The 12,496-nt window shown below is 42.8% G+C and overlaps 2 protein-coding genes across 6 annotated transcripts; both read right to left on the bottom strand.

Moving 5' to 3' along the window:
- Positions 1 to 610: 610 nt before the first annotated feature.
- LOC103722678 (C2 domain-containing protein At1g53590-like) lies at positions 611 to 7,056 on the bottom strand. Of its 5 annotated transcripts, none has more exons than XM_008813318.6 (12): positions 6,669 to 7,052; positions 5,208 to 5,282; positions 4,897 to 5,040; positions 4,626 to 4,721; positions 4,397 to 4,528; positions 3,385 to 3,537; positions 3,249 to 3,290; positions 2,960 to 3,008; positions 2,169 to 2,261; positions 1,877 to 2,060; positions 1,257 to 1,383; positions 611 to 1,181 (listed from the first exon to the last, which is right to left on the bottom strand). In XM_008813318.6, exons 1-12 carry the CDS (start codon positions 6,792 to 6,794, stop codon positions 777 to 779), a joined length of 1,626 nt encoding a protein of 541 aa, XP_008811540.4. In that variant the 5' UTR covers positions 6,795 to 7,052; the 3' UTR covers positions 611 to 776. The 5 variants fall into 5 exon arrangements, with proteins under 5 accessions (XP_008811540.4, XP_008811541.4, XP_088561814.2 ...); XM_008813319.6 differs by having other exon boundaries at positions 611 to 1,169; positions 6,669 to 7,051; XM_088705688.2 differs by having other exon boundaries at positions 4,897 to 5,107; positions 6,669 to 6,689.
- A 2,155-nt stretch (positions 7,057 to 9,211) lies between these two features.
- Positions 9,212 to 11,157, bottom strand: LOC103722677 (scopoletin glucosyltransferase-like). Its single transcript, XM_039125554.3, has one exon. It carries the CDS (start codon positions 10,881 to 10,883, stop codon positions 9,273 to 9,275), a length of 1,611 nt encoding a protein of 536 aa, XP_038981482.1. The 5' UTR covers positions 10,884 to 11,157; the 3' UTR covers positions 9,212 to 9,272.
- Between the last annotated feature and the right edge of the window lie 1,339 nt (positions 11,158 to 12,496).

Below are 12,496 nucleotides of genomic sequence, written 5' to 3'. Positions count from 1 at the left end.
AATTAAGTTAATAGCATGTAGTTATATATTTTTCTTAAAAATTTATGATTACTGTATAAAATTAAATAGGTTATTAAAAAAATTGGCTATTCGGATATGGATATGGCAGTTGTTCAATTTTTTTTTTTTTGGATATGGATGGTGTTTAAATTTTTATCTATATTTAAATAGATTTACATATGAAAATGAATTTATACGAATATCATTTTGTCCACTTTCACCCTTAACAAATGAACTATGTTTGCTGCAACAAATAAAAGATAGACGGCTAGAATTGTTATCTAGGACTTTTTAAATCTAATATTTTGTTATATCTTTTGCTTGAACTCATATTATCGCCAATAATATGCAAAGTGGTTTCACAAGCTTTATGCATTCGAGTCAGGCTAAATATTAAAAAATCATGCTATTCATAAAATTAAACTTATATTTCAACATACTATTTACAATAAAAACAAATGTTGATCAACGTAAGAGGGTTAATGCTGTATACTTCACAATTACCTTCTTTTAACAAAGTACTCAGTTGTAATTAGGGAAAACTGGAATTTTCACAGAACCAAAGGTGTTATCCAACAGAACATTTCCCTGGTACTCATCAATTTCTTAGAGTCATTTGAACTGTTTTCGTCTTTAGCATTAGTTTTTTCCTGGTCGAAGGCAGATGGCATGCAATAGCCCATCCATTTACCAGCTGGTTGTTTCTTAGAAAGTACCATTTGCTGCGTGAGAACCACCCTTCGAACCACTTCAGATGAACCCTGTCCTGTTTATGACTAACTAGGACTCTCATTCTTTTGGCCTCTGTGGAATTTGTTCCCAAACTTGTGCAGGCCTCTCCGAATTGTGCGGAGACCGTGAACATCATTCCTGTATGATTTTTCGGCGTTGTTGGTATCACTGCACTCAGAAGCTAATGATCTTGGGCTGTCGTTGCCAGCACTGTCCTCTCCAGGGAGTCGGGTTTCTGATTTAGCTGCACAACTCCCAGGGTGATGTATCCACATTCCTGTCTCCTGTTGCCCTTCAATGTTAATGGGTTCAAACTCATCCACTATTTTTCTACCTACTTCAGAAGATGTACAAGTGTGTTGAGCCATTGAGTTTGATTCTGGAGAATCAGTTTCTGCCGTCTTCGATAAGCCTTCATCACTGGACTTCTCCTTCCCCTGCAAGGATTTCTGTCAAAATAAGGTCTAGCTCCTTAATATTTCTAAGCATGTGTTGTTTCATCAAGAGCACTGCATTGGCTATACCTTTTTAGAATCGATATCAAGCACGGTAATTGCCAAGTGCAACCTCCCTGTATTGATGTTCCATAAGGTCAGCCACTTGTCATGTCTTTGCCCACCCCTGAGATCAGCAATGTCTATTGAACAATCCCTGCAGACCATAAAAATCTTAATGCATAAAGATGAACCTACTGTCGGCAATCAGAAATGACATGGTCATGATGTGTCAAGATGCGAGAGACCCTGAAATGCATCGAAACACAAACTTAAAAATATGAAGGCTGCAGGTTTAGTATCAAACTAAGCATATGAACGTGACCGTTAGGCTATAAAGTACCAGTACAATCAATAATGGATGATGCGAGTATACCAAGCCAGAAATGACTCAGAAAGTAGAAGTTGTCTCCCATATTCTTGTTACTGTATTCAACTGTCATTTCACAAATCATCCATGTATAAGATGATCCACAACCCTTGATCTTTTTCTTTGAAACACACTTTTCTGATTATCAGGTTAAATTGAAAGAGGAAAGGATCTAAAGAAAGAGTGACACAGTGTATATACCAGAATCTACAAGAGCATGATATCGCATTAAAATTCTATATAGAGCATCTGAAGCAGAGGTGAGGAACAAGGAACAGACCCGAGCATGTCATCAAAGACAAAATCCTTATCACGAATTTCAAGAACTAGGATGTTAGGTGTTTCCCAAGAAGTGATGGGAATCTTAAACTCTTCGAGCCATTTTGGAGCTAGAGTCTTCTTTTGAATCTTTGTCTGGAATCTGTAAGGGCCAAATTGACCTTTGACATAAGGATCCGCAAGCCCTGCAAGATAGCTTTAACTCAAATTCATGGGAATTCACTTAACTGGAATATAATTTGAAAAAAGAGCAACCATCTGTTTCAGAGGCCAGCAAACATACCGAGACCTACCATTTAAATCTGATGGTTTAACTTCAGTTGCCTCTATAATCTCCACTTTAGCTAATGCAATTGGATGTCTTTCGTCAACAGTAAACCAACTCTCTGAAAATTCATAGCATAAGTTTCAGAACAGTTGTCAAAATTCTCAGCAATTTTCAGATATCAAAAACATATATGATGATACAAAAAGAAAAATTTAAAAGTTCCAAAGTGGTGGTCCGTTTTATGTCTCCTGCAGATTGCAGAAGCTCTAACAGTTTCTTCCCTATATCATGTATTAGGTATCTCACCGTTGCATTCTTCCACATTTGGTGTCTAGCACTCTCAACATTCAGAAATTGGCCTTTGCAGAAAATGTTATAAAAGAGGGATCACTCAAGATTCCTTTCACCACAGAACAGTATAAACAATTTGATCTTCATGCGAAAAATGCAAAATGATTGGATGAGCTCAAACAAATGCTCTTAGTGGTCTACTTTGATAATCATCTAGCATCCTAAAAGTTATATCACACAACTGCTGAGTAGATCTGCAATTGCTTTCAAGGCTTGTATTGCCCAAACAAAACAACTGCAACATTATATTAGCATATTACTCTAAAGGTATCTGGGTACTAATGGTTCTTGAGTTGTATCACATGCTGCAGCCCTTATGGGACCTGCAACATCCACGAGTGGGGTATTAAGGGTGACAATGTCAAGTAGGTCATTTAACATTTTAGGATAGGGATGAAGAATCCTAGAATTGTCGTTCAACAATTACAATACGTGGAATGATTGAACAAATTAACAATTATTTACCTGTTGGCATTGAAGCAAATTTTTCCACATCAACAACCAGCATATTAGGCTGAAATGAGAAAGCTTTTGTTAGGGTCAGGCTGTCAATCAAGCAATGATTTATAGTACTAAATCCAACAAAATGTTCAACATGCTAATTCAGATTGCAAAATTTAATCTCTTAATAAATTAAATTTATTCTTATCTTAGGTTTTTCTAGTAAATTCTAAGATATGATGAACCCCTCAGCAAAGTTATGCAAAGTGTAGAGAACAAGCACAATATCATAATACCAACTAAAAGAACTAACCTCAACCAATGTCTGTTCAAATGCATCTGCCAAAATCTTATCCTGCAGAAATACAAAAAAAGAACATTTAAAACTGAATGGATTCCGGAGTCAGCAAGAATAGATCATATTAAAGATGTTAAGAGAAAAATTTTACAAGCCATCCTGCAATTCCTGGAAGTTCAGTAACATCGATCCCATGATTAAAGATTGGTTTTACTGTCATCTGAAAGTATGGTGGCTCAAGAAAACACACTCTCACACGCCCAAGAAAGGGCCACTGTCTAAGGAACTTCATTCCCACCAGAACCTACAGAATTTTTTCCCCCCAAAAAAAAAAGAAGTTAGTATTGCAATGTCTCGAGATATTGTAAACTTCAAGAATTTTTTCTTGAACGTTTATAAAAGGTAAAAATATAAGTAGAAAAGCTTTACAGCCTCTTCTTACAATTTTCTTTTCTTTTTGGTTTTTGAAAGGAACGATATGAATACCTTCTTGATCAAAAGTTGAAATGGTGAAAGAAGAACAAATCAAAAAACAAAAGTAGGACTCAAAATGCTAGAAATCAGATTTTCCAATTGAATTTCTTATGCACATAACTTAGCTTCCTGTTTGTTGATCTTTACTAAGTTAAATCAACAGCATTATTAATTTGTATGACACAAAGGTACATAAATATGACTAACCAAATAAAGATAAGCTGTAATATGCCAATAGTCTATCAACTAGGTGAATGTTTCTTGTAACCTACTAATTACGAATGTCCGAGTTCAGATTTGTGCTTCGCCTACTAATTATGTGGAGAATAAAAAATCTACTATATGCTCATATGATTATTACATTTGCAGTTTTCAAAGAGACAACATAGATACTGTATTCAAGGAGAAAAACTAGGTACTATCATGTCCTACACTTTCTGATTTCTCATTTTCATAAGTGAATTTTCTTGCATCCTTTTTTCTCAAAAATATCGTGGGATTGCCAGCACCCTGAGTCAAATTCAGGACCTCTCCAACGAGGAGAGGGTTGCTAACCAGCTGAGATAAGTCTGATAGGCCCCTGTATACTATTACTCATCATCATGAATTGGCATATACCACCACATAATTCAGCAGCAACATTTAACAAACTTCCACTAAAACAGGAAAATGCCTGAATATTTTCTCACCTTTCCTTCAACATGCATTCCCGTCACATGCATCTTCACCCGCATTCCAAAACCTAATCTTTTCCTTAATTGAACTGCAAGTATTGCACTCATATCATCAGCCGATAGAAAGTTCATGCCCAGCTCTAGAACCTGCGACAACTCATCAATCTCCATCAGCAAGTGAAAAATAGAACCAAAATGTCAACCATATATGATATAAATGTCATTTTATAGACAAATTACATACCAAATGGTCATCATCAGTTGATTCACGAATAACCCGCATTCCTGTAAACACTGGTGGACTCCTGCCCAAATAAAGGTGCTGAACAACTGCCTTGCGCTGCGCATGCAACAAAACACTATCTTTTATCTAAATGGACTATAAATGCATAATAAGAATGATAGTGAAAACTATTTGCGCACTCAGCAAAGTCAGGGGAGAGGACAATGATTCAGATGAAGATAAATTGCTGTCAAAAACTAAAGTGGATACAAATAAAAGGATGATGCCATACAACAGTCCAAGGCTTGTACTTCTCCAAGAACCATGGTATGATGGGCAAGAGAAATTCCTGTGATGCAATTTGTTCCATGCATATAGGCCAAACCTTTTCAACCACATGATTTAGCCATCGTACTGATTCTGAATCAGAAAAAAGCTGTAGATAAAAGAAATATATAAGCTAAATCTGTAGAACATGGACATTTATCGAGAACCAATAAGACCTGTGGATGCACATGCAGAGGAGATTAGTGAATACTAAGAATGAAAAATAACACGATAAGTAGTTGATTAGAAATCAAAACTAGTACAGAAAATAAATACCCTTAGTTGGTTGGCAGATTTTCTTCCCTCAAACTCTAGTCTCCTCCGTAGTCTAAGTAGATAGCATTCATTAACCTATGAACCAAAGTATAAAAGGGTTATACGGACAGAGAAACACGAGAAGGCCAACGAAATTGCCAGAAATCCAAACAAGCCATCAACACTATTATATCCCACCTAATTAACAAGTAACAAATTGGAAGGATATCAAGCAAAAATGTTCACCTCAATTTGAGACATCAGCTTGTATCAGCATCAGCCGCTCACTGAGACAACACTGTAAAATCTCACCCCTTACTCTCTCAGCTTTTATAAACTGATATGTCCCAAGATATTGGCAGGTACAACATCAATACATTGGCCAAGATTTGTCAAAGTGTTTTAATAATTTTAATTATTAAAGTAAAAATCCTTAAAACAGAAGATAAGCATCGGCTTAGATCCTAGAGCACCTTGGTTCTTTCCAAATTTTCTCAGCCTCGTCTCAATATTGGCCAACTGGGTGAGATATCAAGTTTGAAAGCTTTTAAAGAAGATGTAGCACTGACTGTTTAGGAACCTTATAGCAAATAGAACAAACACCCAAAACACACAAAGGGTAGCCAAATGCATGAGGCTCCCGCTATTGTGGGGTCTGGAAAAGGTCAGGTGTATGCAATATTATCCCAGAGCAGCTATTTTCATATTTCGAACTCATGACCTTCACAGCAGCAACCTTACTGTTGTGCCAAGGCTCACCCTTTCAACATCCAAAACACACACAAAAAAAAGAGAAGTGAAACATGCATTTATTTCTCCTGCTGCATGTATTTAAGTCCTCTACATGGTATGCATAATAAACAATATAGTTCAAAATTCAAATTTATTTGTCGCTTTAGAAAAGACTTCACTTACACACAAGGACAAAGTAGCAGTATGTTAGGTCTCCAACTAATGGCTTGGATTGGATAATAACAATGTTCTGCTGTCAGGCATTGAAAATTTGAACTTAGGCCTTATAAGTGTTATTTTGTTTAATAGTAGCAGATGACTAACAAAATATGGAGATCGAGATGTCCTGAGCATTGAAGGATGAGGCAATCTTTGGCTTGTAGCATTTAGTAGAGAAGGTCTACAGCATTATCGACGATTCAAATTAACATTGGACTAGTGGAGATTTTGTTGCTCAAGTCACCAATTCACATCCTAATGTTTCTTCCTCCTCTTTCAGCCAAACATTTTACACAGCTTTCATCTTTGAGAAAGTGCATTTCTATGTCATTTTCCGACTGTTTCTGATAAACAATATACTACTTTCTGAACATGGCATAGGTATCATCTAGAGCTAAGTAAATATACTCTCTGTAATATGTATCATTGGCCTGCGCCCAAAACTCTACTACCTGATTCTCTTACCACTGTAAAATAAACAGAAGTTAACAAGACTCGAAAGCATAAGCAAAGCAGAGGAAGTAGCCATACCTTGTAAAGATAAAACAAAGCTACGAAGAAAACAACCGGATTAGCCCAACCCAAAGACGACAAGATCCAAAGCACCAACAACACCAGCGCAATGTGATGTACGATCGAAGCTTCAAGTATATCCATTCCAACCACTAAACTCCCACAAAATTCCGACTATTTCAAGAACTCCACTTCCGAGGCCAGGAGCAATTTAGGGTCGCAAAACCCTGGGATTTAAAAGATTTGAGTTCGATTGCCCCGGGAGCCTAGAGAGAGGTTATGAAATCTTCGAAGGAGGGATGGAAGAATGTCAAAGGATGAAGAATTGGAGATGAGCGCGGCGCAGCCGCGGAGGAAACGCGGAGATGGGGGAGGATATGGAACTAATCGGCAGTTGGTCAGAAGGAATGGACTGTTTAAATTGACCAAACCGGCCCTCGATTGCACGCTAGGTTGGGTGGAATGGTCTCGGCGCGAGTGGGCCGCCGAGGACTTGGAAATCCTCAGGACGCGGACTCGTCGACATTTTAGATTTGGTCACATATGTGAGATTGCTTCTGACGATGGGTAGATCACAACCATGATACAGGGAATAAATTGTCCAAGCGATTTCTAAGGCTATATTTGCGGGCCAATTGACTTTGACTTAATTGGCGTCCGTCTGCATGGGACTTATAGGTTTCACCCAGGGATGGCAGTCCTTAACTATTTCAATTTATTGTAGATTAAGTTAGATTATCTATTTAAAAAAAATAGCTGGATGCGGATCTGAATTTTGACCTATTTAATAAACAAGTCAGGCTTAAGATAATATTCTTTTTTTTTATATATCTTGGATCCAATCTTATTCGTATCTTGTTCGACCCGATCTATTTGTTGTCCTTAGTTTCAACCTAGATGATGGCATCCCACTGGATTTATCCAACAAGAGACCCTCAAACACCAATAGGAGTTATCCTAATCCAACAATCAAAGGCACATCTCACCTTGATTTAGGAACAACATACTGATGGCAACAAATTATAAACCCAATACCGATCATAAATTTGGATTATACATTCAGCAATCCGACTGGTTGACTAACATTGGTCATTACCTTGTACATTAGAATACATGCGTACTGATATTATATAGCAAAGTTCCTGCACATAGCTCGAAAAAAAGAGTTTTGTTTGCAATTGATAATACATCGTTCAATGCTATATCGAATTTTGTTTGCAAGCACTTGAGAGTTTAGATACTTCAAAAATAAGATAAACTATTGAGGATAATCCATGTAGATGCGTCGTCATGTTACTTAGTCACAGAATACGAGCAAGCTGGTTATTTCCTAGACAAGTTAGAACATTTCCCAGCTTTAAAACAAAAAATTGCAAGATCGCACTGAAGGTCCTGTTTGGATGGTTATGGTTACAGGAGCTTTTTCACACATATAGCCATTTTGAGCAGACTCATATTAAGGCGTTCAAACAAGGAACGAAGAAGTTCATGCATGGAGGAAAGTCATCAAGCATCACAAGTAAAACAGGGACTACGTATCATTTTCAGAAAAAGAGGTGATTTAGGTTGCCCGTATTCTAGGTATCTTCATTCCAAAATCACCCTAATAATGGAAATTTTGATTTCTCGTACCATTTACCTTCCTCTTACGGCGATTTATATTGATCTTATGAATAACCTATCCCAAGCACCCAAATAAGAAATTACAGTGAGGACACCTTGAAAATGAAAATAGTTCTAGCTGGAAAATGGAAGAAAGAGCTATTGGAATAACTACTTTCCAATTCTTTTTCATTTTGTCTCTATGACTCCAAGCATCTTAAGAGAAATTAGAATCAATAGAGAACTAGTTTCAAACTGGGAGTTTAATAGAGGTGTTGGCAACCTCCTTGTCTGAACCTACTTCACAAACTAAATTGTAGCCCAGTGGCAGCATTCTCCACACTCCATGAGAAAAGCATGCTCTGGTGCATGCGGTGCGGCTCATGTGACCACAAGTTAGCACCATTAGATAGAGTGGATGGCTTAAATGGGTCATGCATGCTTAGATGCACAATGTTGGCGCGATTGGTTGCATGACACGTATTTTAAATGCAATTAAGCATAATCAGACTATCTACTATTGTTGCAAATGAGCCTAGCTCAGTTTTGATCTGCTAGAGCTTGGCTTGGCAAGAAAGGAATATTTTATTTTGGGTGGAGCTCTAGCCAAGCTTAACTATCAATATTCAACCTTGATTCATTTCCTTACAAGTGAGCTTGAGCTAGCTAGTCTTTGCTATCGATCCAAGCCTGGGTTCTACTTATTAAAGCAAATCCAAGGAGTTTGGAGTGGACTAGTTGACCAGTTGAGCATTGACGTAATGAAATGGGGCTTTAGATTCGCTAGTTTCTCAACCGGGTTGCTCGCGAGCGGCTTGATTCATAGCCCATGGCTCAGCTGGTCCACGTTTGATGTTGGTAAAACCGCAAACTTATTGATGAGATTTCACATCGAGAAGAGAGAGACGATCTTGGAGGCTGAAAGGAGGGAATCTGACACACAGAAATAACACAGCCACTTGTCATAAAAGACGAGGAGCATTTTTCCAGTGCTTATTATTAATTACCCACGAATCCAAATCACGGGACCAATCCGGCGTCCTTCTTGGGCCATGCACGAATCTCCTCGATCAAATCGGTGAGCCCCTTGTACGACGAACCCCCCTCCCTGACCGCCGCCCGCGCCATCTCCCCGTACTCCTTTGCCCTCCGCCGCATCCCCTCCGCGTCCTCCCCTCCCCCCATTATCCTCCCCACTGCGGCTCCTATCTCCGCCGCCTCGACCACCCCTTTCTCCTCCACCGCCGTGCTCCGCCGGCGCCCCTCGGCCACGGCCCTCACCCCTGTCTTTAACACCTCCACCACCAGCTTCTCGTTCATGAACTGCTCCGTCGACAGCGGCCACGTAGCCATGGGCAGCCCCGCGCTCACCCCTTCGAGAACCGAGTTCCATCCGCAGTGCGTCACGAACCCTCCCACCGCCCCGTGCCCCAGCACCGCCACCTGTGGGGCCCACCCCTTTATCACAAGACCCCTTCCCTCCACCCGTCTCTCGAACCCCTCCGGCATCCACTCCTCGCCGGCGGCCTCCCTCACCACCCAAACAAACGGGTGCCCTGCCAACTCCAATGCCAACGCTATCTCCTTCAGTTGCTCGCAGGAGAAGTGGCTCCAGCTCCCGAAGCAAACATACACCACCGAGTTTGGTTCCTTGGTGTCGAGCCACGAGAGGCAGCGCTCGCGGTTGGCGGCAGCGGAGGGGTCGTCGCCGCCGCGGGCAGCGAGGTCGCCAGCGTCGGCGGACGCAAGCGCAACGGGGCCCACGAACCAGGACCGCATGCGGTCGGCTTTGAGGTAAAGGTCGGCGTAGGCGGACTCGATCTCGGCGAAGCTGTTGACGACTACACCGAGGCTGCCGGACTCGCCCTCGCGGAGGTCGTCCATAGCGGCGGTGATGGGGGTCTCGCCGCGGAGGAAGTCGGGGAGCTCGCGTCGGACCATGTGGATGGGGTGAGGAAGGTCAGGGACGAGGAAAGGTTCGTCGTCGCCGGCGACAGAGAGGTGGGGGAGGTGGCGGAAGAGGGCGCCCATGACGCAGATGGGGAAGAGGCCGAGGGCGTGGAAGGAGAGGCGGGGGACGCCGAGGTCGCGGGCGATGGCGGTGGTCCAGGGGAAGTGGGTGTCGGCGACGACGGCGTCCGGGCGGTGGAGGCGGAGGAGGCGGTCGTGGTCGGGGCGGGTGAGAAGAGAAGCGGCGTCGATCTTATGGCACTCGGAGGGGGGGAGGGCGCTGATGTTCTCGACGCCGGGTGGGAGGCCGGCGGCGGCGGAGGGAAAGGGGTAGAGGAGGGTGCGGAGGGGGAGGCCGGCGGCGGCTGCGCGGTCGATGGTGGGCTGGACGAGGGCGGCGTTGGCTGGGGTGAGGAGTACGGTGGAGTCCACGCCACGGGAGGCGAAGAGGCGGGCGATGTCGACCAAGGGGATCATGTGACCCGTCGCAAAGAATGGGATGAAGAAGACGCGGAGGGGGCGTGGCGCCTCCTCTTCGCCGGCAGCTGAACCCATGGACGAGAGAGACGGATAGAGACTAGAGTGGAAAGTTAGTGGAGATTGATGGTTAAGTAGAAAGCTAGAATGGGAGGATTCAGCTAGTAGAGCTTGCGATAAAACTCGTGATATAATGGGATCCATCGGCCAGAGAGACAGATAAAGAGGGAGCAGTGGAATCGCGGGTCACGTGCTTGTTTTTTAATGGAAATTTGGGGCGAGGGTAGGTATGGTTTTGTGAGGGTGAAAGTGGAGATGGATGCGTCCACTTCGCTCAAGCAGGGGATGATGGTGATGGGGAGATCGGCGGGAAGAGAGGCCAAGTTCTGGCAGAAAAACCTGCCAATCCCATGTCCCAAATGTGGGCGGATAGGTCATTCGGCGACGGCATGCGAGTCTTCATCTCCGACGGTGGTCGGAGCGGATCTGGTGGTGGAGACGCCTAGGCCCCATCACCATCATCCTCGGCTTGAGGACCTTTATTACCCTGATACCGAAGGTACTGGATGGTAGTGGGTTAGGATGTGACGGCGGCCATACAGCAGTTTTTTACTACAGCTGTGATGTCATCGGACTGGCAGAGGACCTTTATTACCCTGATACCGAAGCGGCAGGATGCTACTGAGCCGGATCACTTTCGATCGATCAACCTGTGCGCCACTTTGTATAAGGCAACGGCGAAGATTCTTGCTGTCAGGTTGAGGGACTTACTTTCGAGGCTGATCAGTCCGGAGCAGGGTGCTTTCATAGGTGGTCGGAGCATCTCCGACAATGTTCTGATACCACAGGAGTTCATGTTCGATTTGGGGAGGGCCCCGATAAGGAGGACCTTGATGGGAGTCAAGCTTGATATGGAGAGGGCCTATGATAGGATGCGGTGGGACTTTGTGCATCAGTCTCTGCAGGTGTTTGGTTTTCCGGAGACATAGATTCAGTGGATTATGGGTTGTGTCAGGGCTCCTTTTTTTGCCATCCTGGTGAATGGCACACCTTTCCGTTTCTTTGTGTCGTCAGGAGGATTGCGGCAGGGATGCCCGCGTTCCCCACTTTTGTTTATTATCTGTGCAGATGCTTTATCCAGATCCTTGCATCAGGCTGTGCTCACTCAGGAGTTGGAGGTTTACAGGCCAGTGGTGGGTGCTCCCTCGATCTCTCATTTGCTCTTTGCGGATGATTGTTTGCTACTAGCCCGGTCGGCTCGGTAGGATGGCCGGGTTCTTGGTAGGGTCCTATGAAACTATTGTGCTATGTCGGGTCAACGGGTTAATTTATCGAAATCTGCAGTTTGTTTTAGCCCGTTGACCAGACAGGAGGAGAAGAACTCTATCATGCAGATTTTGGGGGTAGCCGAGCAGAATGGCACGATGAGGTACTTGAGGTCCCACTTTCTAGTCGGCGACTGCGCGGCAAGGATTGTACTTTTCTGGAGGCCAGCATCCGGCAGAGGGTGGAGGGTTGATGGGGACATCAGAGCCCTTCATCCAGATGATCCTGAGCCCCCGGATTGAGTCAGACCCGGATTGGGTCCATTTGAGTCCGAGTCATTTTCTTTTATTGCATTATTTACTTTTGTCTTAGTCAAGTTAATTTGGTTCGTTATTTTGTTATTAGACTGGTCAATTGGGTTTATGTAATTGGGTCAATATGTAAGGTCTATATAAAGACCACCCCTCTCATGTATAAGGGAACTGATGATTGAGTGAAAAAAATCCTAGCTTCTTTCTTGTTCTACTTCTTCCTTCTCCTCCCCTTCTCCT

This window comes from Phoenix dactylifera, chromosome 1 (genome assembly GCF_051530095.1).
Source record: "Phoenix dactylifera cultivar Ajwa chromosome 1, Ajwa_hap1_PhDact_Kaust_v1.1, whole genome shotgun sequence".
NCBI lineage: Eukaryota > Viridiplantae > Streptophyta > Magnoliopsida > Arecales > Arecaceae > Phoenix > Phoenix dactylifera.
This window is presented reverse-complemented; position numbering and strand designations above follow the sequence as displayed.

What these genes read in the sequence shown, in the direction of transcription:
- LOC103722678 (XM_008813318.6), bottom strand. Translation starts at nt 6,794, where the DNA reads ATGGATATACTTGAAGCTTCGATCGTACATCACATTGCGCTGGTGTTG. An exon ending in CTTTGTTTTATCTTTACAAG is followed by an intron (nt 5,283 to 6,668) that starts GTATGGCTACTT and finishes TTTGGTTCATAG; the next exon opens with GTTAATGAATGCTATCTACT. An exon ending in ATTTGCTTCAATGCCAACAG is followed by an intron (nt 2,262 to 2,959) that starts GTAAATAATTGT and finishes ATGAATTTTCAG; the next exon opens with AGAGTTGGTTTACTGTTGAC.
- LOC103722677 (XM_039125554.3), bottom strand. Translation starts at nt 10,883, where the DNA reads ATGGATCCCATTATATCACGAGTTTTATCGCAAGCTCTACTAGCTGAA.